Below are 27,329 nucleotides of genomic sequence, written 5' to 3'. Positions count from 1 at the left end.
TTATAGCCCTTTTTGATATTGTTTTTTAAAACTAATCCAGCCATCTTAACCTAATATTCTTTTAATAATAATACTTCATAAAGTGCCCATTGTTTGTAAATAACTTATTTCTCAAGCACTATTGTTTTTCATGTTAACAATCAGTTAGATAAAATATTTCCTTTTATTTAGAATTTTGCATTTGGAAAGTTGTGCTTGAACATCCCTAACTCCATACTCCAAATCAACAGTACCTCTTTATGTTCTACCCCCTAAACAGCTTTCTATTCAAACAAATCCAATGCTTTATACACATTGTTACCACCTTAAAATTCCCTTGTCAGGACCATATTCTTATAAATGACTTGACTTGACCTCAAGCTCACTAACTCTCTCTTTAGATATTTTCATTTTATATGTACTTCAGTTATTCAGATTGGTTATTATTAAAATTAAAAGATCATATGTTCTTTTCCAAAGTTTCTGATTACCTAATTTTACAAAAATCTGTCCTTATTCATGGATATTATAACTCACTTCCCCTCAGAGGACAGTAATCATACATTCAAAGGCCTTCTTCTCAGTTATATTCTGTTCACTCAGTACTTGCATGTAAAACTTCTAATTTACCTACCTTCTAGAATCATCCTATATGGGTTTTAGGCTATATTTTCTGTTCCCATAAATCTTATTCCACCTACTTTCAAAGACTCCTCCCAATTTTTGACTCCCAAAAGAATTTTTTGTTGACTAATGCTATAAAGAATTTCTTTTCTTTTAAATTAAGAAAAAAACAACTTTTTTTTTTTTTGCTAGAAATATTTAGCAGGAATGGAAACATGTGCACACACAACCTGCCATTATAAACTAATCAAACAGCTCTGTTTGAATGCAGATTTTCTGTTTACTAGGAAGTAAACATTTTTAATTTTTCATGTTCTCATGTGCTATTTGAAGAATGGTTGCTAACATATAATGCCTGTTTACATATTATCATTATGAGGACTTTCTCCCTTATAAAATTATACACTGAACCAACTTTAACTATAAACATCCTACTAATGTTTCTGTTATGAAATAGAAATGATATGTAATCCCAGGAATGACTCTAAGTGCTCAACATAAACTTTTATTTAGTATACAGACAAAAGTTTCTACTAATTCATATATAATATGTAGTGATCACTTCTGCTTACCTCTGGACTGTCCTTAAGACTGTCAGAACGGGGAAGCTCTGAGAGCTGGGAGAATCTTCGGTCATAAATACAGAGATGAAGATGTTTATCAAGTACCCGAAAATCTTCATAACTTCTTTTAACAATCCAGCTTTTGCCCTATGGGTAGGGAAGAAACACTCCTATAATCGATCTTTATCTGGAAATGCTTTGGTATCAGGCCTTATTTTATAATGGTAGTTTATTCCTGAGACTTTATACTTTCTTTTTTTTTTCCTTTTTTTAAATTTCTTACCTACATGACAATAGTGGAATGCATTACAATCATAATTATCCATTCACAACACCATTTTTCATAACTCTATAAAGTATATAAAGTATGTCCACTCAAAATTATGCCATTATACATGAGCTCTCGAGACTTTATACTTTCTAATAAGAAGTTTTTATTAACTCAATAGTAAATAGTTAAACTCCAAAACACTCTAGTGAATTATATTATACTGAAAGGTCAATAATGGAAAATAAGATAGAATTTTCCATTAACCCTCTTCCTACTACTGGTCAAAGTCCAAAGACTCTGTTTGAGAATAAATGTTAGGTAGTGAAATAGTGCATGACTTTAAACCTATGGGAAAAAAACATAAAATAACTCTGGGTCAGCGAATACTTCCTCAAATTAAAGAAAAATAAAATCAGTTGATTGACTAGTTATTACAAACATTTTCTATTACTGAGACTGGAAATATACTCAAAATCAAAACTATAAAACTATACTTCTGGTAAGGTATTAATTCCAGACTATATAGGATTATCAAGCAACTTAATAGCAAAGAATAATAATCTGATTTTAAAATGGGCAACAGACTAAACAAACATTTCTCAAAAGAAGACATACAACTGTCCAACAGGTTTATAAAGAAATGGTCAATATTACTAATCATCAGGGAAATATAAGTAAAAAGTATAAAAAGATACATCAATTCAATTAGAATGTCTATTATTAAAAAGACAGAAGACAACAAGTTCTGGTAAAGATGTGGAGAAAGGGGGACACCTGTATACTGTTAGTGGAAATATAATTAGTATAGCCATTATATAAAACTATGGAGGTTCATCAAAAAATTAAAATAGATTTACTATATGGTTTGACATTCCCATAGCCTATCGGGTATATATCCTATGTATTTTACATACATATCAAAATGTCAAAGAAATACTTGCACTCCCATACTCCGTTGTAGTACTATGCACAATAGTCACAAAACAATTTAAGTGTCCATCCATGGATGAATAGATTTTAAAAATGTGATATATATATATATATATATATATATACACACACACACACACACACACACACTCACACACACAATTAAAGATTAATTCAGCCCCACAAGAGAAGAAAATTCTGTCATTTGCAACAGTAAGTATGAACTTGAAGAACATTATGCTGAGAGAAATAAACCAGGCCAAAAGAAAAAAAATCACACCTCATGTTCTCACTTATATGTGGAATCTCAACAATGAAACTCAGAGAAACAGAGAATAGAACGGTGATTACCAGAGACTGGTGGGAGACGGGTTTTAGAAAGAATGGAGAGATATTTGAAAACAGGATGAAGTTGTAGCTATACAGGAGGAATAAATGCTAAGTATTTAGGGTGAAATAAACAAAAAACTCAGAATGAAATCATTTAATTAAAAAGGTTGGTTTTGTTTCCTTGGGACAGTCCTCCTATACAGATATTTAAAATAAATTTTTAAAAAGGTTTTAAAATACATTGTTTTATGCTTTGTATTTATTTGACCAGTCAACTTTTAGCTCATTTTGGCTTTGTCTTACCAAGTATCATATGAAAATGTGAAGCAGCATGAAAATAATATTGATTCAGTTACGTTTCAGAAATGATCATGTTTGTCAGATTGCAAAATCAATGTTGTATTTCTGGTTTCTGATCTGGCATAAAAGAAACTTAAAAGTCACCATTCCAAATAAAAGCTGAAAAAAACTGAAAACCAACAAATCTTAGCTGCATTACAGGGCAAACTGCTGTCCCTCAAATTGGGGAAAGACAGGTGAATACAGAGAATCATAACCATTATAACTGGAGTAGAAATCCACCAGCATAAAAATCTATGGATAGACTTTTACCAGAGATGGAGTAGGAGAACTTAAACTGTAATTGATAAGTTTCTGGAGGTTCAGGGATGACAAGACTGAGTCAAAACTCCAGGGAGTTCAGTCTCCGGGAGGAATCATATGCCTTGGTGAATCTTACCTTCAGAAGCTCTACCAGGTCCTCACAATGAATATCAGAAAAATCTCCTCAGTTTCTAGTAAGGGGAGGGGAAAAGGAACTCTTGGAAGATGCCAGAGTATTTACATTCTTTTCAACAAGGCCTACCCTCAGAAGAAACTGTCTTTCTGTAGCCTGATCTGTTGGGGTTTTATCAGTGCCTAAATTACTTGAGGGAAAGGTGAATCCCCACTCCATCTGAAAACCAACAGTAGGGGAACCCTGAACTCCATCCAGCTCACTCTAGTAATACTGTCCACTTGCTGGGAAGGGAACTGATCAGCACATGGCCACAGTTCATGAGCACAGGCTCACTAAAAGAATGAGACCTAACCACAAGATTATAGAATGCTTCTCTTCCCCTCAATACCTTACCACCAGGACACTAAAGGTTTCCTTACTGCAATTCCTTTCATCTAGTATGTCTACCTTTCAACAAAGAAGTACAAAGTAAATGAAAAGGGGAAAAAAGGTTTCAAGAGAATGAACAAGTATCAACAAGATTCAGATATGGCAGAAATGTTGTAATTACCAAACCAGGAATTTAAAAGAACTATGATTAGTATGCTAGGGGCTTTAAAGGAAAAAGTAGACAAAAATGCACAAACAGATTTCTGATATAAGCAGAAAATGGGAAATTCTAGCAAAGAATCAAAAAGAAATGCTAGAGATCAAAAATACTGTAACAGAAATGAAGAATATCTCTGAGACACTTGTAACATCTTTGAGATTGGACACAGGTGAGGAAAGAATTTCTGTGTTTGAAGATATCCAAAACTAAGAAGTAAAGGGAAAAAGACTGGGGAAAAGACACAGACTACCCAGAGATGGTGGAGAAACTACAAAAGGTGTAAAAATTGCCTCACAGGAAAATCAGACACAGAATAAATACAGAAAGGAGCAAAAGTAATATTTGAAGCAATCATGACTAAGTATTTCTCCCAACTAATGTAGACACCAAACCACAGACCCTGGAAACTCAGAGAATACAAAGCAATCAAATGTCAACCTAGGCATATCAAATTCAAACTTGAGAAAATCCAAAATAAAGAAAACATCCTGAAAGAAGTCAGAGGAAAAATCTACCTTAGCAAAGGAGCAAAGACAGGAATAACATCCAGCTTATCCTCAGAAACCATGGAAACAAAAAATAGTGTGGCATAAAATAATTAAAGAGTTGAGAGAAAAACCCCCACCAACTTAGAATTCTGTATCCTATCAAATTATCCTTCAAAATTGGAAAAAAGACTTCATCAAACAAAAATTCGAGAAAAGTTGCAGACAGTATACATGCCTTTCAAGAAATGCTAGAAGTTCTTCAGATGGAAGAAAATTATATAAGTAAGAAATCTATGTTACATAAAAAAAGATACTAGAGAAGGAATAAGCAGAAGTAAAATAAACTTTTGTTTTATTTATTCTTAATTGAGCTAACAGATAAGAATCTGTTCAAAATAATAAAAGTAATGTGTTTATTCATGTATATATGTAGAGGGTGCAAGTATATATGCTTATGTATACATGCTTTATAAAAGTGAAATAATGACAGTGAAGATAAAAGGGATGGGAGAGAGGGATTAGGACTATACTAAGTGAAGTACTTGTACAGTCTGTAAAGCATAATACAATTATTTGAAAGAAAAACTGAATTAGTTATAAGTGTATATTGAAAAATCCACAGCAACAACTAAGGGAAGTTTTTAAAATATATAATTGATAATGCTAAGTAAGGAGAAGGAGAAGAAATGGAGTCATATAAATTGCTCAAGTTTTTATAAACATGAAACTGAAGTAGATCTAAGTGTTCTCACCACACACACACACACACACACACACATACACACAAAACAAGGTGAGGTGATGTATATGTTAACTACCCTGATTGTGATAATGATTTCAGAATGCATATGCACATCAAAACATGTTCTATGTCTTAAATATACACAATTTTTTATTTGCCCATCATACCACAGAAAAGATGGGGAAGAGAGAAGAAAAAAGCATAGAAAAAGGGCAACAAATAGAAAACAATAATAAATATGGTAGATATTAATCCAGCTATATCAATAACCACTTTAAATATCAATGGTCTAGCACATCAATTAAAATACTGAGATTATTCGATTGGATCAAAAACAAGATAAAAACCACTTTATCCACAAGAAGCTCACTTTAAATATAAGACACAGTCCAATGCAGAGGGGCACAACTATAATCCCAGTAACTTGGCAGGCTGAAGCAGAAGAATGCAAGTTTAAGGCAAGTCTTGGCAACTTAGGGAGACCCTGTCTCAAAATAAAAAGAGAAGGGGCTGAGGTTGTGGCTCAGTGGTAGAAGGCTCTGCATAGCATATGCGAGGCACTGGGTTCAGTACTCAACATCACATAAAAATAAATAAAATAAAGATATTGTGTCCATCTACAACTAAAAAATATTTTAAAAAATAAATAAAATGAGCAGAGGATATAGCTCAGTAGTAGATCATGCCTAGATTTGATCCCCAGTACTGCAATCAAACCATCAATCACACAAATAGACTGAAAGAACGAAATGGATAAAGGTATACCATGCTAACACTAACTTTAAAAAACAAGAGTAGCTGTATATATCTCAGACAGAACAGTCTTCAGAGCAGAAACATTATGAGGAATAAAGAAAGGTGATAATGATAAAGGATCGACATTCTAACAAAAACTTAACAATCCTTATTGTTAAAAGCAGAGCATAAGAATACTATGAGGCCAAACTTAAGAGAATTGCAAGGGGAAATAGACAATTCCACTATCATAGCTGAAGACTTTACCAATACTATGTCAGAAATGGATAGATCTACCAAGAAGAAACTCTGCAAGGACTTAGTTGACTCAATAGCACCATAAATCAATAGGACCTACTTGACATCTGTGGACTACTTAACAGCAGCAGATTATACATGCACCTCAGATTCACCTGGAATATTCATGAAGATAGACCACATTCTAGGGCATAAACAGACTATGACAAACTGAAAAGAATTGAGATATATATTGTCCACTGTCAGATCACATGGGACTAAACTAAAAATCAGTAACAGGAGAATAGTTGGAAAATTCCAAAATACTTACAAATTAAATAACACACTTCTGAATAAAACATGAGAAAAGAAGAAATCTCCAGAGAAACTACTAAACATTTTGAACTAAATGAACACAAAAATATATCCAAATTATCCAAATTTGTGTGATGCAGTGAAAGTAGTGCTTAAAGATAAATGTATAACACTGAATGCATATATTAGAGAAGAAGAAACATCTAAAATAAACCATTTCAGCTTCACATAAGGAAACTAGAAAAAGAAAAGCAAATTAAATCCAAAGTAAGCTGAAGGGAAAAAAGTGTAAAAATTAGAGCAGAAATCAGTAAAACTGAAAATAGAAAATCAATAGAGAAAATAAACAAAACCAAAAGCTGATTCTTCGAAAATATTGATTTGACACACTTATAGCCAAGTTAACTAAAAAGGGAGGAGATTAAAAATAGCAGAAATGAGAGAGGGACATCACTACAAATAACATTAAAAAGGAAACAATATTATGAACAACTCTATATCTGGAAATTTGATGACGTAGAAGAAATGGACCAATTCTTTGAAAGACACAAACATGCCAAACTCATACAAGAAGAAATAAGACAATCTAAATAGGCCTATTTCTATTTAATAAACTGAATCAACATTTAACAGATTTCCAAAACAGAAAGCAACAAACCCTGATGGATTCACTAGCAAATTCTACTAAATATCTAAAGAAGAAATTATACCAATTATCTACAACCTCTTTCAGAAGTAAGCAGAGGAAATACTTCCTAACTCATTGTGCAAGGCTAACATTACCCTTATTACTAAACCAGAAAGATAAAAATGCAGAGAACTCTTAAAACTCAACAGTAAGAAAAAGAACTCAATTTAAAAAAAAATTAGGCAAGAGATCTGGACACCTCACCAAAGAAAATCTACAGATGGCAAATAAATAAACATACAAAAATTGCTCGACATTCTATTACATTAGGGAATTGCATATTAAAACAACAAGATACCTGTAGGAATGGCCAAAATACAAAACACTGACAATAACAGATACTGGTAAGGATGTGGAACCACAGGAATCCTCATTCATCGATGGTAGGAATGCAAGATGGTACAGCTAATTTGAAGAGCATTTGGCAGCTTTGTAGAAACTGAACATACTCTTACCAGGCAAACCTGCAATTGGAATCCTTGATATTTACCAAAATGAATTGGAAACTTATGTTAGTACAAAATCCTGAATGCAGTTAATGCAAATTTATTCATAATTGCCAAAACCTGGAAGCAACTAAGATGTCCTTCAGTAGGTAAATGGATAAATAAATTGTAGTATATCCAGACAATGGCCCATTGTCTGGATATACTGCAATATATAATATAATTGGAAATGAGCACTCAAGCCACAAAAAGACAATAGAGGAATCTTAAATACCATTACTTAATAAAGGAAACCTATATGAAAAGGCTACATATCATATGACTTCAACTATGTGGAGGCTACAACAATGGGTACACGTCATTATATATTTGTCCAAACCCATGGAACAGACAACTCAAAGAGTGAATGAACCCTAAGGTAAGCTATGAACTCTGGGTGATAATGACGTGTCAGTGTAGGTTCAAACACTGTTGTATGGGATGTTAACTCTTAAGTGTGTCAGGACATGGAATTCATGGGAACTCTCTGTACCTTCTGCTCAATTTTATTGTGAATATAAAACTGCTCTAACAATATATATTAACTTTTTTAAAAAATAAAGTATCCTTTCTTTCACCCAAACAGTCTTACTCAAAGAATAAACATAAAGAACTAACCATGTGAATGCCTCCAGAGCTCCAAAAATAAATGCTGGGGATTAGATTTCAAATGTATTTCCTCATATAACCATGAATGAACTTCTTTCAATTTCTTAAAAATATTTTTGTGCCAGTAAAAAGTCTGTTCTTATACATATTTTCATTTATAAAGTTAAAATCTTAACATATTACTTGAAAATTACTTAAAATGATTAAATTTACTGAGTAAAACTCTAAAAATAAACACCTTGTGCTTTAAGCCCCTAACTTGATTTTTTAGCACTTAACTTTAAATTTCAAATGTAAAAAATATATGCTTAGGTATCCAATTTCTAAACAGCTCAAATAAAGTAAATAATCAGAGTGTTTTAAATGATTAATAACTTTGAAAAGGAACAAAACTCTTTAATATATGCACTTGCCTCAATTTTATTTATTATGAATTTTTAATATTAATTACTATACCAAATACTATATCCAAGGGTAGCAAAAATAATTTTTTTATTTTGTTCTTTTTTAGATATATATAACGGCAGAGTATATTTTGACATATTATATACATGGACTATACCATTCCATTCTTGTGTTTGTACATGATGTAGAGTTTCACTGGTGGTATATTCATACATAAACATAGGAAAGTTACGTTCAGTTCATTCTGTTTTTCCTATCCCCATTCCCTCTCCTTTCCCTTTATTCCCTTTTGTCTAATCCAATGACCTTCTATTCTTCTCCCGCCCCACACACCCCAACTTATTGTGTTTTAGTATCTGCAATATCAGAGAGAACATGGGCCTTTGATTTTTGAGGGACTGGCTTATTTCACTTAGCAAAAATCATAGGCAAAAATCATTCTTGACAAGGCTGAGGAATAAAGGTAAGAGAAAAGGAACCATCTGTTGTGCTTTCTGAGAACAGTCTTTGTCCTTGTCCTGAGAAATTTTTTTGTCTTGGGGAAATTACCTGAAAAATAACTAATGCTCTGTTATCTCCTTAAATGTATAAAGTTCAGTGAAAAGAGAGAAAAAGAGAACTGATTCAAATCCTAACCTCATCTAACCTTAAATTCAGAACCTTATGCGAATTATTAAACATCTGTGAGCAATAGTTTACCCATCTGTGAAATGGGAGTAACATCTATATTTCACAGAAGCTTTATAAAGTTTAAATAAAAATGCTGGCAATCTGCCTATGTATTTTGCTCATACACAGAGGCTGTTAACAGTTTCCCTGCTCCTGACATAACAGTATTTTCTAAATGGATACAGTTGAGAAGGAAAGATTTAATACCGAGGAATGCATTTCTGATGGTGGAATTTCAAGCATGGGAACATTGGAATATGGGAGATATTTTGAGACAAGGAAGCATTCCCTTGAAACCAACTGTTTTCCCCATCTACCATGACATAAAGGAACCTTGAGATTACAGTAAATACTTACAAAATAATCTACAGAAAAAATAAACTCTTAAATATTGATGAATTCTGGTTAAAATATAAAGGTAGTAAATACACATGAACTTGAATAAGAAAAATTAATGTCAATTAATCTAAAGTTGATAATGAAATGATAAAGTATTTTATTAAACAACAATTACTCATATAACAAAAAACTACACTCAGAGAAAGAAGAGATCAAAACAGGATTTTCATCAGGGCATGTATTTGAATAAATAGGTTTAAATTTGTCACTTTAAAATTAACACTTAAAAGCTCATGTTTACTTATTTTTGAAAGATAAAAAAGGCAGAAACCTCTCTCATGACATATTCTTGAATTTCCTAGGATTTTTAATAATTTTCACTACTTTCAAACTAAACACATTATTTCTTGTGAAGTACAGGATATGCAAAGAAAATAGCATGATTTTCAGAAAAGTAAACGGAATGAAAAGGACTCCTACCCAAAACACCATCAAGACACAAACTAGATTGTGTTTCTTCATCCACAGAAGTTTATTTGTTTGACACAACAGATACTTATAAGTAGAATGAAAAGATTAAAGAGGAAATAGCTGAGGCTATTTTATGATGCCTATATTAGTGAAGACAACTTATTCTAAATAATGATTAGTAGGAGAGGGAAGGAGTTGATTAAACAGGGCATTAATGATCTGTTCTTTAAGACATCTGACAGCGATTTATCCATGGTTAATATTCAGCTGAGACACACCTATACAGCTAAATTAGACTTGTGTGACTAGTATCTGTTCTAATGCTTTGGATTTGTGCTATACCAGTTGTTAAATATTTTTGTATTTCTAAGACTGTAGTCTCTTGGCCTGGAATTATATCCAGTTGGCTTGAACTAGCTCCTTCAGGAACTAGCTCTAGAATGTAAGGCTCCACTGAAAGGTGTAGGGGGGAGGGGAGATCCTGTCTGCTGAAGTCATGACTTCCTCAGTTATATGCATTTCTTAAGTCTTCATTAACATTTGAGATATACTTAAAGATTTTAGAGTAGCTAAACCAAGTACAAATTATGTTATTAGAAAAACATTACAGCTGTGTTCAAATCCTGGAAAAAACCTTCTCTTTAATTTCATGACCTTGTGGAAGGTATTAACATTTGTTGTCTTTATTTCATCTTCTGTAAAATGGAAACCAGACTATCTGCCTCACAGAGCTGTTTTAAGAATTAAAAGGAAGTGCTGCATGTCATAATATCTGTGTGCCAGATATGCAGATGATAAAAAAGTGCCTACTGAATTTGGGTCCATTCAGTGTGAAAGACAGTCTTTACATTTCTGGGTTCACAATTTAGAAAGAAGAAAAAATTTAAAGGGCAGACAAAAAGATATAATGAAAGGTTCAAAAATAAGGTCTACTGAAAGTAGAATCGCTTATCCTCCAGAAGGGAAAAAGATCTTAAGACATTTAATATGTCATCATCTAAGCTAACAGAACAAGAAAAGAGGAGGTTAAGATGAAGGAACAAGAAGTGTGGTTATATAAAAAGAATGTTAACTGTACATTATTAAAAATTAGAAGTTAGCAGAGATAAAATATGCGAATAAATAGCTTCTAGAACAGATAGATAACATCAGTGTTAACGGCCATCTTAATTGGAGACTGAGCAAGTTTTCAAATCTATTCTAGACTGAAAATTCCATTGAGAGACAGAAAAAAACTGGCAGGCAGGAAAATGAAGTCCTTAGAAGCTCCCACTGCTAATATGCCATATTAGCAGCTTAGGATAGCTACTACAGGACTTTAGACCTCATTTTCCCCATTTGCAAAATTAAGGGGTTTGCTTGTGAGTCTTAGTTATTAAAAAAATGATTTGGGCTTATAATAGGGCTTATGACTGATTACACACACACACACACACACACACACACCATGGGAATGCTTCAAAGATTACTTCGTGAGCCAGAGAAGAATAATAATGCTTATATTACTATTATAATATAAACATTATTATAATGTAGTAAATTACTACTTTGATGTAATAAATAGTACACCAAGCAATCTGCAATTTTTTAAGCAGCTGAACAGGATATTTACAACCAGGAAACTATCTAACATCTAGGTCACTAATATATGGAAGTACAATTGAGTAACAATTATAAATTCTAATGTATGTCCCAAACAGCATGTTTGCCTTTTAAGTGAAACAGCATAGATATTTTTGAGATTATGTTTTGCTAATGAGAATAAAAATATCTGCATTCTCTGAGCATATGGAAATAAATGGTGAGAAGAGATGCTAAAATGTGTTAGCTTGTACAGGAATTAATAAATTCATTCCTGACATACCAAACATGTACTCTAGAAAAAGATTTCCATTCATCTATTAGCAACAGTTTATCAGGACAGAATTTTTCAATATTTTCAACTAAAAAATCAATTTACCAATGTCCACATTCTCATTCTCTTAATAGAACCACACTTCAGGTCATCAAGGACCTATTGAGATTCTTCCATGACTTTTATTTCCTTACTTCTTTTCCCCCAGGTCTCATTAATCACCAGATCTTCCATTCACATTCAGCCTATCCACTTCTAGAATTAAATTTCCAGCTCAAAGGTACACAAATCATCAAGACTAAAGGGGTCTGTCACCTATCCACTAAAATGAAAGAGTAAAATACATGGAGGTACTGAATTTATAGTATCACCAACTTTCACTGCTTCTATAGCAAAGAGAAAATTCATAAGATTTACATTTACAGACCTGTTATTAAAACTTCACAATAAAAAATTACTAAGTACAGCATTTTATGAAATATGACATGAAATTTAGTAATTCAGAGAAAAAACTAACTTACTAAATACAGCATTTTATGAAATATGACATGAAATTTAGTAATTCAGAGTTGCCTACTCCTTCAAACTGAGATGACGTGCAACAAAACATATATGAAAAATATGTGACTTTGATATATTTTGACTCTATATTCAAGCTAAATTTGATTTCCAATCCCAAATTCTGGCACCTAAAAATAAAAGCACTTATTTTGAAAAGTTTTCCTTAAAGTCACCAGAACTAAAAATTTAAGTATTTCCCATGTGATATAAGCATCAGATTCTTCAAAATCAAATGCACTTTCTTCCTGTGACACTATAGAGGAATACTGCCCTGGTCAGAACAGGGAGTAGCTGAGGCAGAGACAAGTGGTCAAATCTCCCATCATGATATGTGATCAACAGTTAACTCAACTAACATAGTGATCAATAAATGACATTAATTGGGTAGAGAGAAGTGATGGGAAGGGAAGGGGGGAAAGGAAGGACAGCAGAATAAAATAGACATTATTATTGCTGTATGTATATACGTGACTGCATGACCAATGTGATTCTGCAACCTGTACACTCAGAAAAATGAGAAATTATACACCATCTGATTCAAATGTAAAAAAAAAAAATGACATCATTCTCATGAGAAGTATCTTCATTTAAAGTTGTATTCTGATTCTACTAAACTGATTCTATTGAAGTGGGTACATGTAGAAATGCCAATATAACTGGGGGAGAAATTTTTACTTTATTTTATGTTGTTTTCAACACCTATACTCCCACAATCTCTATTATTTACATACAAGTGTCCAAAACCTTAGGAACCTTTAAAAAATGCAAAGAGAAGATATGCAAGTTGCAACCTAAATTGGGCATTCCATGTATTATTGTATGAACACACTTCTCTTTTTTTTTTAAGAATACCATCTTATTTTCTTACAATAGTTATTTATAGCCCAATTTCACTTCAATATATGTATCTTTCTATAGATTATAATCCTTTAGGCAATGTGAGAAAAACACTATAGTAAGGAATTTGGTGATTACTCAAAATAATTCTTACTAACTTTATATGCAGTGGAGGACAAATTCAGAGTTACCTGACAAGCAATCTGCACGAGGTAGACCAGCTCTTTAGATTCACAGCCATTTTTCATTATTTCATTCTGTTCTTCTGAAAGTGAAAGCTATGTTACAAAAGAAAGGAAGAGAAAGTCATGATTAATAAATAATTAACTAAGTATTCAATAATACCTGGATCCTCACATCAACTAACCATAAGACATGCCTTATATCAGAACTCTACCACTCAAGGCAAATAAATGAAGAATTCAGGATTTCAAAACAATGTACTTGTAGGCAACTTGTAGGTTGCCTTTGCAGTTTTTATCCAAATGGGTACAACTGCATAACAGCAGTAAATAAAATACATTTGCAGTAAATAAAACACATTAGCTAAAAAGTAGATCTTCCCTTCCTCAATTCATTTAGTGCACACATGAAAGGAAGGTATTTAAACGGAGCAATAAGAAGCAGCATGACTTAACAGTTTAAAAGACCTCAGACTCGATTACAGGGAATTGGTAACTGGCTGCCCAAAGAACAGGTTAAGCCTTCAGATGTTTCTTAATTTTGGACTCAGCATATGGGTCTGTACATTGGATTTTATTTTTATTTGAAAGAGTAGCCAACATATAGAAGCTAAGGGTCCTCATGTAAAAAATACAGATTTCTGTCTTGTCTTGAAAAATGTGGAATGGGTCTGCATTCTCACGTGGGTAAAAACTACCTACGGTTGAGAAGTGACCTCACCTTTAAATGAGGCATATACTCTCCAACAGAGTCTGCCACAGAGCTAATTACTCTTTATTTTGTGCCAGCATCTTGACTAAGTCTTAACTATCATTCATCATGCCACCTGCTTTGTTATTTTTCATATATACCCACTTGCTTTATTTATTTATGTTACACAGCTGCCATATCTTTGGGTGTGACTTTGCAAATCTATTCCAGAAAGGAATCCCAAGTTCGAACCCCAAGTTCGAAAGTGCCTGTAGCTGTTCACTTATGATACTGACATACCTACTCAGTTTCTCAACTGCAAAACGGGGATGACATAATAATACCTATTCTCAAATTTATGGGTATTAAATATGATGATGCTAGAAAGCATTCACCAAGATAACTGGTAGTCAACAAGTACTTTATAAATGTAACATATCATTGTGGTTAATACTAAAAGAAAAGCAAGGTTGATAAAGATACCTTCTGTATTTAGGAAAGCAGTGTCATTGAAAGCTACTTTTAAAAACTTCAGATATTAAATAGAAGTTCACAGAATAATGTTCATTCTCATAATGACCAAAATAAGCAATATTAACTAAAAAACCCTACTTTAAAAAAAATCAAAGAATTAAGGATGAAAACAAACCTATAAATGGCCTGTTTCAGAAAGTTACAAAGTTTTCATGAGATAGAAGAGATTCAGACCACCAACCCATGCAGGACCCAGGCTCACAGTAGGCCTGGTCCATCCCTCCCTGGGTGGGGCAGACACCCGCCAGAGCTTCATCTCTGGTGCAAGACAGCCCCTTCCCAGCAACAGACTACCATGGGAGGTCAAACCCAGCTGCCCATATCCACCCACGTCAACTTGTACAGGACCCTGGTCCAGGACACAGTAGCATACATTGAGGGACACCAGCAGGGTCTGGAAGCCCAACATCAAGGTGAGGTACAGACAATCTGCATGGTTAACACAAGAATATAGGGGAAAAAAATGTAATGTCTCAGATCCACACAGCAAGAAAGGAAGACACATGAAATATAAACATAAACATGAAAAAACAAGGGAGGAAAGTGCCCCAAACAAACCAGGACACTATAATAACAGAACCCATGGACAGCAAAATTGAGGAAATGTCAGAGAAGGAGTTCAAAAGGTTCATAATTAAAATGATCTGTGAATTAAAGAATGACCTAAATGAGCAAATACATGCAAAAATTGATCACTCCAACAATGAGATAAGAAAGCAAATACAGATAGCAAAAGATTACTTCAAGTGAGAGAGAGATTATGAAAAAAAAGTCAGAAATCCTTGAAATGAAGGATACAATAAATCAAATTAAAAAATCAATAGAAAGCATAACCAACAGATTACATCTCTTGGAAGAAAGAATGTCAGATAATGAAGACAAAGTATACAATCTGGAAAATAAAGTTCATCACACAGTGAAGACAGTAAGAAACCATGAACAGATATCCAAGAATTATGGGACAGCATCAAAAGACCAAATATAAGAGTTACTAGGATAGAGGAAGGCACAGAGTTTCAAACCAAAGGAATGCACAATCTCTTCAATTAGATAATAGCAGAAAATTTCCCAAGCATGAAAAACGAATTGGAAAACCAAATACAAGAAGCTTACAGGACACCAAGTGTACAAAATTACAACAGATCTACACCAAGGCACATTATAATGAAAATGCATAGCATACAAAATAAGGATAGAATCTTAAAAGCCACAAGAGAGAGAAATCAGATCACATATAGGGGGAGACCAATTTGTATCTCATCAGACTTTTCAACCCAGACCCTCAAAGCCAGGAGATTGTGGAACAACTCAAGCTCTGAAAGAAAATGGATGGTAACCAATAATCTTCTATCCAACAAAACTAAGCTTTAGATTTGATGATAAAATAAAAACCTTCCCTGACAAACAAAAGCTAAAAGAATTTACAACTAGAAAGCCTGCACTATAGAATATCCTCAGCAAAATATTCCAAGAAAAGGAAATGAAAAACAATGATGAAAATCAGCAGAGAGAAGTATAACACTAAAGGAAAATCTAATCAGAGGAGAAACCAAGTCATGTTAAATACCAAAACTAAACAAAAATGGCTGGGAATATAAATCATGTCTCAATAATAACCCTGAATGTTAATGGCCTAAACTCACCAATCAAAAGGCATAGACTAGCAGATTGTGTCAAAAAAAAAAAAAAAACCAACAATATGCTGCCTCCAAGAGACTCATCTCATAGGAAAAGACATCCACAGACTGAAGGTGAAGAGTTGGGAAAAATCATACACTCACATGGGCTGTGGAAACAAGCAGGGGTTTCCATCCTCATATCAAATAAAGTAGACTTCAAACTAAAGTCAATCAAAAAGAATAAAGAAGGACACTACATACCGCTCAGGGGAAACATACACCAACAAGACTTAACAATTATAAATATATACACCCCAAACAATAGAGCATCTATGTTCATCAAACAAACTCTTCTCAAGTTTAAAAGTCAAATAGACCACAACACAATAATTTTGGGTGACTTTAACACACCTCTTTCATCACTAGATAGATCTTCCAAACAAAAGCTGAACAAAAAACTATAGAACTCAATAATACAATCAATAACTTAGACTTAACTGACATATATAGAATATTTCATCCTTCAACAAGAGAATATACTTTCTTCTCAGCAGCACATGGATCCTTCTCTAAAATAGACCATATACTATGCCACAAAGCAACTCTTAGCAAATATAAAAAAATAGAGATACTACACTGTATTCTATTAGATCGTAATGGATTGAAATTAGAAATCAATGATAAAATAAGAAATAAAATCCACTCCAGAACCTGGAGACCAAATAATATGCTACTGAATGAACAATGGATTGCAGAAGATATCAAGGAGGAGATTAAAAAATTTTTAGAGGTGAATGAGAACACAGATTCAACATATCAAAATCACTGGGACACTATGAAAGCAGTTCTAAGAGGAAAGTTCACTGCATGGAATTCATTCCTTAAAAGAAGAAAAAGTCAACAAATAAAGGACTTAGCATTACATCTCAAAGCCCTAGGAAAAGAAGAAGAAATCAACACCAAAAGCAGCAGAAGGCAGGAAATAATTAAAATCAGAGCTGAAATCAATGAAATTGAAACAAAAGAAACAATTGAAAAATTGACAGAACAAAAAGTTGGTTCTTTGAAAAATACATAAAATTGACAGACCTTTAGCCATGCTAAAGAAGAGAAGGAAAGAGGAAACTCAAATCACTAACATACGTGATGAAAAGGAAATATCACAACAGACATTATAGCAATATAGACAATAATTAAAAATTATTTTGAAAACTTATACTCCAATAAAATGGAAAATATCGAGAGCACTGACAAATTTCTAGAGTCATATAATTTGCCCAAATTGAATCAGGATGATATACATAATTTAAACAGATCAATTGCAAGTGACAAAATAGCAGGCGCCATCAAAAGTCTACCAACCAAGAAAAGCCCAGAACCAGATGGATACACAGCCAAGTTCTACAAGACCTTTAAAGAAGAACTAATATTAATACTCTTTAATTTATTTCAGAAAAAAAAAAAAAAGGCAGCACTTCCAAACTCATTCTATGAGGCCAATATCATCCTGATTTCAAAACTACGCAAAGACACATTAAAAAAAAAAAAACCTTCAGACCAATATCTCTAATGAACATAGATGCAAAAATTCTCAATAAAATTCTAACAAATCGAATAAAAAATGTATACCAAAAAGATCATGCACCACGATCAAGCGGGATTCATCCCAGGGATACAAGGTTGGTTCAATATACGAAAATCAATATATGCAATTCATCACATCAATAGACTTAAAGATAAGAATTATATGATCATCTAAATAAATGCAGAAAACACATTTGACAAAATACAGCACGACTTTATGTTCAAAACACTAGAAAAACAGGGATAACAGGAACATATCTCAACATCATAAAGGCTATCCATGCTAAGCCCCAGGCCAACATCATTCTAAATGGAGAAAAATTGAAGGCATTCCCTCTAAAAACTGGAACAAGACAGGGATGCCCTCTTTCACCATTTCTATTTAACATAGTTCTTGAAACACTGGCCAGAGCAATTAGATGAAAGAAATTAAAGGGGTACACACAGAAAAAGAAGAACTCAAAATGGCACTATTTGCTGAGATATGATTCTCAGACCCTGAAAGTTCCACCAGAAAATTTCAAAACGTCTAGAACTAGGAAATGAATTCAGCAAAGTAGCAGGATATAAAATTAACACCCATAATTCAAAGGCATTTCTGTATATCAGTGATAAATCCTCAGAAATGGAAAGGAGAAAAACTACCCCATTTATAATAATAGTAAAAATATAAAATAAAATCAACTTAATGAAAGAGGTGAAAGATCTATATAGTGAAAATTACAGAACCCTAAAGAAAGAAGTCAAAGAACACCTTAGAAGATGGAAAGGTCTACCTTGCTCTTGGATAGGCACAATTAATATTATCAAAGTGTCCATACTTCCAAAAGCACTATGCAGATTTAATGCAATTCCAATCAAAATCCCAATGACATACCTCATAGAAATAGAAAAAGCAAACATGAAATTCATCTGGAAAAATAAGAGACCCAGAAATAGCTAAAGCAATCCTTAGAAGGAAGAGTGAAGCAGGTGGCATCACTATACCAAACCTTAAACTATACTACAGAGCAATAATAACAAAAACAGCATGGTACTGGCATCAAAGCAGACTGGTAGACACAGAGACTAACCCACAAAATTACAATTATCTTATATTAGACAAAGGTGCCAAAAACATGCATTGGAGAAAAGATAGCCTCTTCAACAAATGGTGCTGGGAAAACTGGAAATCCATATGCAACAAAATGAAATTAATCCTTTCTGTCTTACCTTGCACAAAACTCAACTCAAAATGGATCAAGGATCTAGGAATTAAACCAGAAACACTGTGTCTATTAGAAGAAAAAGTAGGCCCAAATCTCCATCATGTGGGATTAGGCCCCAACTTCCTTAATAAGACTCCTATGGTACAAGAATTAAAATCAAGGATCAATAAATGGGATGGACTCAAACTAAAAAGTTTCTTCTCAGCAAAAGAAACAATCTGTGAGGTGAATAGAGAGCCTACATTTTAGGAGCAAATTTTTACCCCTCACACATCAGATAGAGCACTAAACTCTAGGGTATATGAAGAACTCAAAAAGCTAAGCACCAAAAAAACAAATAACCCAATCAATAAATGGGCCAAGGACCAGAACAGACTCTTCTCAGAAGAAGATATACAACCAATCAACAAATATATGAAAAAAAAATGTTCATCATCACTAGCAATTACAGAAATACAAATCAAAATCTCTCTAAGATTTCATCTCACTCCAGTCAGAATGGCAGCTATAATGCATACAAACAACAATAAGTGTTGGCGATGATGTGTAATCATACATTGCTGGTGGGGCTGCAGATTGGTGCTGCCAATATGAAAAGCAGTATGAAGATTTCTTGGAAAATTGGGAATGGAACCACCATTTGACTCAGCTATCCCTCTCCTTGGTCTATACCCAAAGGACTTAAAAACAGTATACTACAGGGACACAGCCACATCAATATTGATAGCAGCACAATTCACAATAGCTCCACTGTGGAACCAACCTAGATGCCCTTCAATAGATGAATGGATTAAAAAAATATGGCATACATACACAATGGAATTTTACTAAGCAATAAAAGAGAATAAAATCATGGCATCTGCAGGTAAATGGATGGAGTTAGAGAACATAATGCTAAGTGAAGTTAGCCAATCCCAAAAAACCAAATGCTGAATGTTTTCTCTGATATAAGGAGGCTGATTCATAGTGGGATAGGGAGAGGGAGCATGGGAGGAATAGACGAACTCTAGATAGGGCAGAGGGGTTAGAGGGGAAGCGAGGGTTATAAATGATGGTGGAATGTGATGATCATTATTATCCAAATTACATGTATGAAGACATGAGTTGGTGTGATATACTTCGTATACAATCAGAGATATGAAAAATTGTGCTCTATATGTGTAATAAGAATTGTAATGCATTCCGCTGTCATATATAAATTAAAAAAAGAGAGAGAGAAGAGATTCATGCATGGTCCTGAATTCCAAGCATAGATGCCATAGGACCAAGAATCTGCCTTAGGGTAAGGAAAAACCAGCCAAATCCTAAGTGACTCCATACAGACTAAAGTGACAAAATAAAATTACCCTAAGCACCTTGAAGCAGAATTGACACCCACCCATCAATTGATTCCCACAAGCATTCACCAGCTGCAGTACATCAAATGCTAAGGAAGAGAGGAGAAACAAAGAGAAAGGAACCAATAAAGTGTGGGAAGCCTCCCCCAAATGAGGGCAGATAATCTCCATAGACTGGGAGCAGGACTGTAAAACTAGAGGACAGAAGAACTGAGAGATCTTTCCCTGAGGCCTTCAGGACAATCAACAGCTAAAGTCTGAAGGAAGGCACAGAAAAGCTGAGAAAACCCCCAGGGAGACATTCCAGACCTTCACCGGGTACAATGCAGCCAACCTCCAAGTCCTCCTGTAGCACAGAAAACTAGGGAAAGGACTCAAGAGAAGAAGCAACCAGGCTGCAAAGCACAGAGGGATGACATATGTCTCATAGTCAGAGAACTGTGACTTCGTGGTAAAACACAAAGATGTCTTTAGCATCTTCACCAGTCTTCAGTGTTCCCTGTGAACACAATTTCCAGACCTTATCTTCAAAATATTTAAAGGTAATGATGAAAACTCACTCAAATTAAAGCTGCCACAAAGAATAGATCTGATTCAGTTCCCACATGTGAAGATCAAGAGGAAGGGATAAGCCCTTTCTTAGAAATAAATATCACTGACTTTAGTCTCAACTAGTTTTCACATCAGACATTTTGCATTAAAAAAATTACAAAACACAAATGGAAGCAAGAAAATGTGACCCATGGTCACAAGATAAAACAGTAAAATAAAGAAGACATAGAAATGGGCCAGATACAAAAATAGTAAGAGAATGTAAATTAATTATGACAGAGATTCTAAAATTCAGATGAAAAGGTACACAATATACAAGAACACATGGGAAGGAGAAGATTCTAGAAAAACAGTAGAGTGGGAAGCATCAAAAATCTGTCTCCTCAGCTGGGCAACAGTACACTAGCAGAATCTGTCAGATAAAAACTATTTTGGAACTCTGAAGACTTGCAACTTCCATGGAAAGGCTTGGATGAGAAATTGTGGTTCATTTTTGTCAAAATCAGCTCCTAACACACTAGCAGCTACCTATCACCCACTCCTAGCCCAGTTGCAGCAGCTGTGCCCGTATTTCTGAAGCAGCCTACACATATCTTACAGGAGTCAGGAAAGGCAAAAAAAGACCTTCCTCCAAATATAGGGACCAATGCTGTGATTACTGACTATTGCTTCTAATCACAGAGGTAAGAACAAGAGATGTGTGGCTATCATTTCTGTGCCTCTCCACATTGTAGAAAGCCCAACATTCTGGCTAAAGTGACTTCTGAGGGATTTAAAGGACCAACATCATTTTTCTTCTCCACCTCTCTTTACTGTTCTCTTTTTTCCCCTTATGGGAAGCAGACAGAAAAGACTATAACATTCAGAAGCAATTGTTTACATGGGGAATATTACAAAGTGACTGTACATGCCCCAGGCAAAGGTACAGAGTTAGAAAAGAACCAGATATATATTCATACTTCGGGTTGATCCTTGGGATAGAGCCAGCCTGCACAATCAAATAAAAACAATAACAACAAACAACAAAAAAAACAGCAATATGATATGTCAAGAGCTTTGTAATGTTTTGAACAACCAATAAAAAAAAATAAATTAAAAAAAAAATAAAGACCATTAGAAAAAAAAAAAAGAAAACAGACAGACAGAAAAGACATGTTTCCCATAGGAAAATGACAATTTGAGTGATAATGAACTTATCGTCTGAGACAATGGAGTTCAGGAGGAAATGGCACAACATGGTTCAAGTATTGGGAGTAAAGAATCATCAACTTCAAATCCTCTGTCTGGTGACACTATCCTTCAGGAATGAAGAAGAAATAAATGCATTCTCCAATGAAGGAAAACTGAAATGTTAGCAGACCTACACTAAATAAATGACTAAAGGAAGCTCTTCAAATAGAAAATTATAAAGAAGGAATCTTAGAGAATTAGGGATGGAAGAAAAACAGAAAGACATGAATACATTCAGTAGACTATTCTCATTAATATTCTAAATCATATTTGATGACTGAAACAAAAATATAACACCACATGGTACTCAAAAAAAGCAATGTTTAAAAGTAGGGAAGGGAGGACGGGGGTTGTGGCTAAGTGGTGGAGCACTTGCGTAGCACGTGTGAGGCACTGGGTTCGATTCTCAGCACTGTGTATAAATAAATGAATAAAATAAAGGTCCATATATATATATATGTGTGTGTGTGTGTGTGTGTGTGTGTGTGTGTGTGTGTGTTTTAAGTGGGGAGGGGAAAGAACTTAAATGGGAGAGTGGTTCTCATGTTGTTCAAAGTGGCAAAACACTGATACTAGAAGCCTGTGATGTCACATATGTATACTGTAAAACTCACAGCAACTCTAAGAAAGTTATCCAAAGAGATATAAAAAACACTCTTAAGGCAAGATGGAATTCTAAAAGAGTATTCAAATAATTCACAGAAAAAAGTGGGGGGGGGGGCCGAGAAGGATAGAGGAATAAGAAACTGAAGAAATAAACAGAAAATAATAAAATGGCAAATATAAGTATTAATGCATTCATAAATGTAGCTACGTTACCTTAAATGTAAATTGTGAAAATACACCAATCAAAAGGTACAGTTTAGAATAGTGGATTAAAAAAAAAAATCCCACTGGACTAAGTCTGCTTTTAGAAGCCCACTTCAAATTTTAAAAAACGGAAAGTAAAGGATCTATCATTTAGTGAACATTAGAAAAGAAGGTGTAGCTCTATCAAAATTAAAGTAGACTTCATAGTAGATAAAATTACTAGAGACAAAGTGGAAAATGACATAATGACAAAAAAAAAAAATACACCAGGAAAACAATTCTAAACATCTATGCAGCCAACAACAGAACCCCCAAATATAGGATGCCCAAAATACAGAGCCTCAACAATGAGAAAGCCTTATTTTGTACACGTGGATTACAAATATTTCTCCAAGTGTATAATTTGTTTTTTATCCTCTTAATCAGGTTCTTTCGCAGAGAAAACATTTTAAATTTTGATTATGTTATTATTTCCTCCTGTGAATCATGATTTTGGTGTCAAGTCTAAGAACTTTTTGCCAAACAAACAAAAAAACCCCCAGCAAACCTGGGGGTGAGGGGTATGATTTCTAGAGTCATCATATTATTAGATTAAATTGTCCATTTTGCAAAAAATAAATTAATAAACCACAAACCATATAAAAACACAGGAAAAGTTAAATCCATTAAAATGAAGTAAATTAATCGAAACTGTTTCTGAAGAAGACTTGATGACAAATATACTAGACAAACAACTGTCTCAATGATACTCAAAAAAACTAAAGAAAGATGTGGAAAAAGTCAAGAAAACATTGTATAAACAAAATAAAATTATCAATAGAGATTTTTTTAAAAAACATAAAAAGAAGCAAAAAACAAATTTTGTACTTGAAAAGTACAATATATGAAATGAAAAATTCATGAGAAGAAAGGTGGATTGAGCAAATAAAAAACAAAAACAGTAGTGAACTTGAAAAGAAGACAATCAAAATGATAAAATCTTGAGGGACAGAAAGCAAAAGAGAGAGCCTAATGGACCCATGGGACACCATCAAGTGGACCAACATAGATACATGGGAGTCCCAAGAAAAGAATAGAGAATAAAAGAGGGCTATGGGTTATGAGCAAACAAAAATCCTAAACTTCCTAGATTTGATGAGAAATAGAACATAAACATCCAACAACCACAATGAATCCCAAGTAATATTAACTTAGAGATCCATTACAAGCCACTAATAATCAAACTTCAAAAGTGAACAAGAAAATCTTGAAAGGACGACAAGAAAAGCAACTCAACATCTAAGAGGGGTCTTCAATTAGATCATCAACAGACTTCCCATCAGAAACTCTGGAGGCCAGAACGTAGTGAGTCAATATATTTAAAGCACTAAACAAAAGAACTGTGAACCAAAAAGAATGGAAACTCAGAAATATGCTACAGCCTGGTCAAGCTGAAGACTGCCATGCTAATACTAAATAAGCCAGTCACAAAAAGACAAATACGGTATGATTCCACATATATAAGGTACTCAAGTTGTCAAAATAACACATGGGAATTCAACAAAGATTAAAACTTAGTTAAATTAAAAAGAAATTAAAATTATTGTATCAGATATTAACAGCAAACCAAACAGAGTGTATTTGAAAACAGATCAGTAGAAGTATACAAACTAAAACACAAAGAAGAAGAAAGAAAAAACAAAAATAACAGGATAGTTCAGATCTCTAAGAATACCAGACTACCATAGGTATAACTGGAGTACCAAAAGGACATAAAAGATGAATAGGGCAGAAGTACTATTTATGAGATATTCATGAATATATCAACCTCAAATTCAAGAAATTCAGTAAGTCCCAAATATGATAAATAATTCAGTATTAAAATATCATAATCATACTTTTAAACAACAAAGCTAAAGAGAAAAATCTTTCAGTATGCAAAGAAGAAATCATATTACTAAAGTGAGAAACAATGACAGCAGAATTTTCACCAGAAACATGAGAGAGGAGATGACACAGGGAAAGGATTTTTAAAGTGCTAAAAGTTGTCAGTATGTCCCATAAAACAACCTTCAGAAATTTAAGCAACATAAAGACATTCACAAATAACAAAAGCTAAGAGAATTTGCCTTCAACAGACCATCCCAACAACAAAAACTAAAGAAGTTTTTCAAGCTAAAGGGAAATGACACCAGATAAAAATGAGCAGTGCAGGAAGGAATTAACAGCACTAGAAATGGTACACATCTAAGTAAATAAAAGACATCCAACTTCTCCACAGTAACAGATGGAACAGGTTAAGAATATCTTGAAGTTCTGAGAAAAGAAATTTACCACATTTATTCATACCTAAACTACCATGCAAAAGAAAACATTTTTTGGTGAACAAAAACAGAGTTCTACCAATAGAACGTTGCTGAAAGAACTTCTAAAATATGCACTTGAGAAGAAGAAAAAGGATTCCAAAAGAACAAATAAAGATGTAAAGCAGAAATACTGAGCAAAGAATTCAGCAAATAACTATACATCTAAATAAAAAAATAAACAATTAATTCAGGGAGATAACCTGATGGAGCTATCATCAGGGGCAACACTAATAAAGAAGACAAGAAAGACTGATGGTACGTAAAATAAAAGTGCTAGGACTCCATGACAGAAGCAGCAAAGATACTTATATACTTTCAACTTTAAATTGGTTATTCAAACTAAAATTGTAATGGTAGCCATTAAAATAGAAAAAAAATGCATAACTTTTAAACCAGGAGGAGGAAGACAATATTATGTCATACCACACACATACAACTAAAAGCAAAAGAAGATGGCCCAATGGTGTCCACAAAATGGTGAATCAGCAGCTTCAGTCCCTCTATAGAAACATGAAGAAAACAAATTCTCTCAGAACCAACTTTCTTAGTATTCAAGAGAACAGTAAAGGATGATAATAGCCAGAGAGCACTGAGTCAAGAAAAAGCCAACTTCAAGAACATAGAAAAGTTTTGTGTATTTTCACTTGCCCTTGCTCTAACTACTCTGAGGCTGCACAGTAGGCTTCATGATGGCAGCCCGCATTCCCAGAGTAGAGATCTGGTTCCTGGGTACAGAAGGAGTAGACTTAGACTTATTCACAAATCCCTGTGCTTCTTCTCTTCCATCTGTGTAGGGGTTCCATGAAGGACTGAGGCAACTTAAAGATAGGACAACTAAAATTATACAATCTGAATAACAGAAAGAAACTTTTTTTTTTTAATTATACAACACCTAAGAGACCTATGGGACACCATCAAATGAACCAAAATGCATCTTACAGAAACCCAAGAAAGAGGAAGAGAAAGAAAAAATGTCTAAAATAATTCCAAATTAATGAATCTACACATCCAAAATCTTTGATGCATTCCAAGCAAGATGAACCCAAAAAGACTATACCAAGACACATGATAAACTACTGAAAGACAAAATCAAAGACAGACTCTTGAAAAAAGAGCAAGACAGCAAGACAGAAGAGAAAGAAAGACCAGCAAGACAGAAGCTGCTGGTCACAAACAAGCAATCCTCAATTAGATTAGAAGCAAGCCAGGTATTGTGGCACATGCCTGTAGTCCCAGCAACTAAGAAGGCTATGGTAGGAAGACTGCAAGTTCAAATTCAGCCTCAGCAACTGAGTGAGTGAGGCCCTAAGCAACTTAGTAAGATTGTCTCAAAATAAAAAATAAAAAAGGGTTGGGGATGTGGCTCAGTGGTTAAGTGGCCCTGGGTTCAATCCTTAGTACAAAAAAAAAAAAAAAAATGAAAGTGAACTTCTTACCAGAAACCCTGGAGACAAGAAGGCAATGGGATGATATATTTTAAATGTTGAAAGAAAAACATTGTCAACTGAAAATTCTATATCTGTCAAAACTGTACTTTAAAAATAAAGAAGGGCTGAGATTGTGGCTCAGTGGTAGAGTGCTCGCCTAGCATGGGTAGGACCCAGGTTCGATTCTCAGCACCACATAAAAATAAAGGCATTGTGTTGTGTCCATCTACAAAAAAGATTCATATTTTAAAAAAATAAAATAAAATAAAGAAAGAAGAGGGGCTGGGGTTGTGGCTCAGTGGCAGAGCGCTTGCCTAGCATGTGTGGGGCACTGTGTTTGATTCTCAAC

At 33.8% G+C, this 27,329-nt stretch overlaps 1 protein-coding gene across 10 annotated transcripts in view; it reads right to left on the bottom strand.

The window, feature by feature from the left end:
- Arhgap32 (Rho GTPase activating protein 32) overlaps positions 1-27,329 on the bottom strand; it is a 307,145-nt gene that overhangs the window by 83,288 nt on the left and 196,528 nt on the right. For all 10 annotated transcript variants that reach the window (XM_058575244.1, XM_046432648.2, XM_046432646.2 and 7 more), the window contains 2 exons: positions 13,653-13,739; positions 1,176-1,313 (listed from right to left, as the gene is read on the bottom strand). In XM_058575244.1, coding sequence (XP_058431227.1) covers positions 1,176-1,313; positions 13,653-13,739 — 225 coding nt within the window. The remainder of the gene's footprint in view (positions 1-1,175; positions 1,314-13,652; positions 13,740-27,329) is intronic.

Source organism: Marmota monax, unplaced genomic scaffold (assembly GCF_021218885.2).
Source record: "Marmota monax isolate L192 unplaced genomic scaffold, Marmota_monax_Labrador192_F-V1.1 WCK01_AAM20220418_F8-fsc00062, whole genome shotgun sequence".
In the NCBI taxonomy this organism is placed as follows: Eukaryota; Metazoa; Chordata; class Mammalia; order Rodentia; family Sciuridae; genus Marmota; species Marmota monax.
The sequence above is the reverse complement of the archived record's forward strand: the minus strand, read 5'-3'. Positions and strand labels throughout refer to the sequence as shown.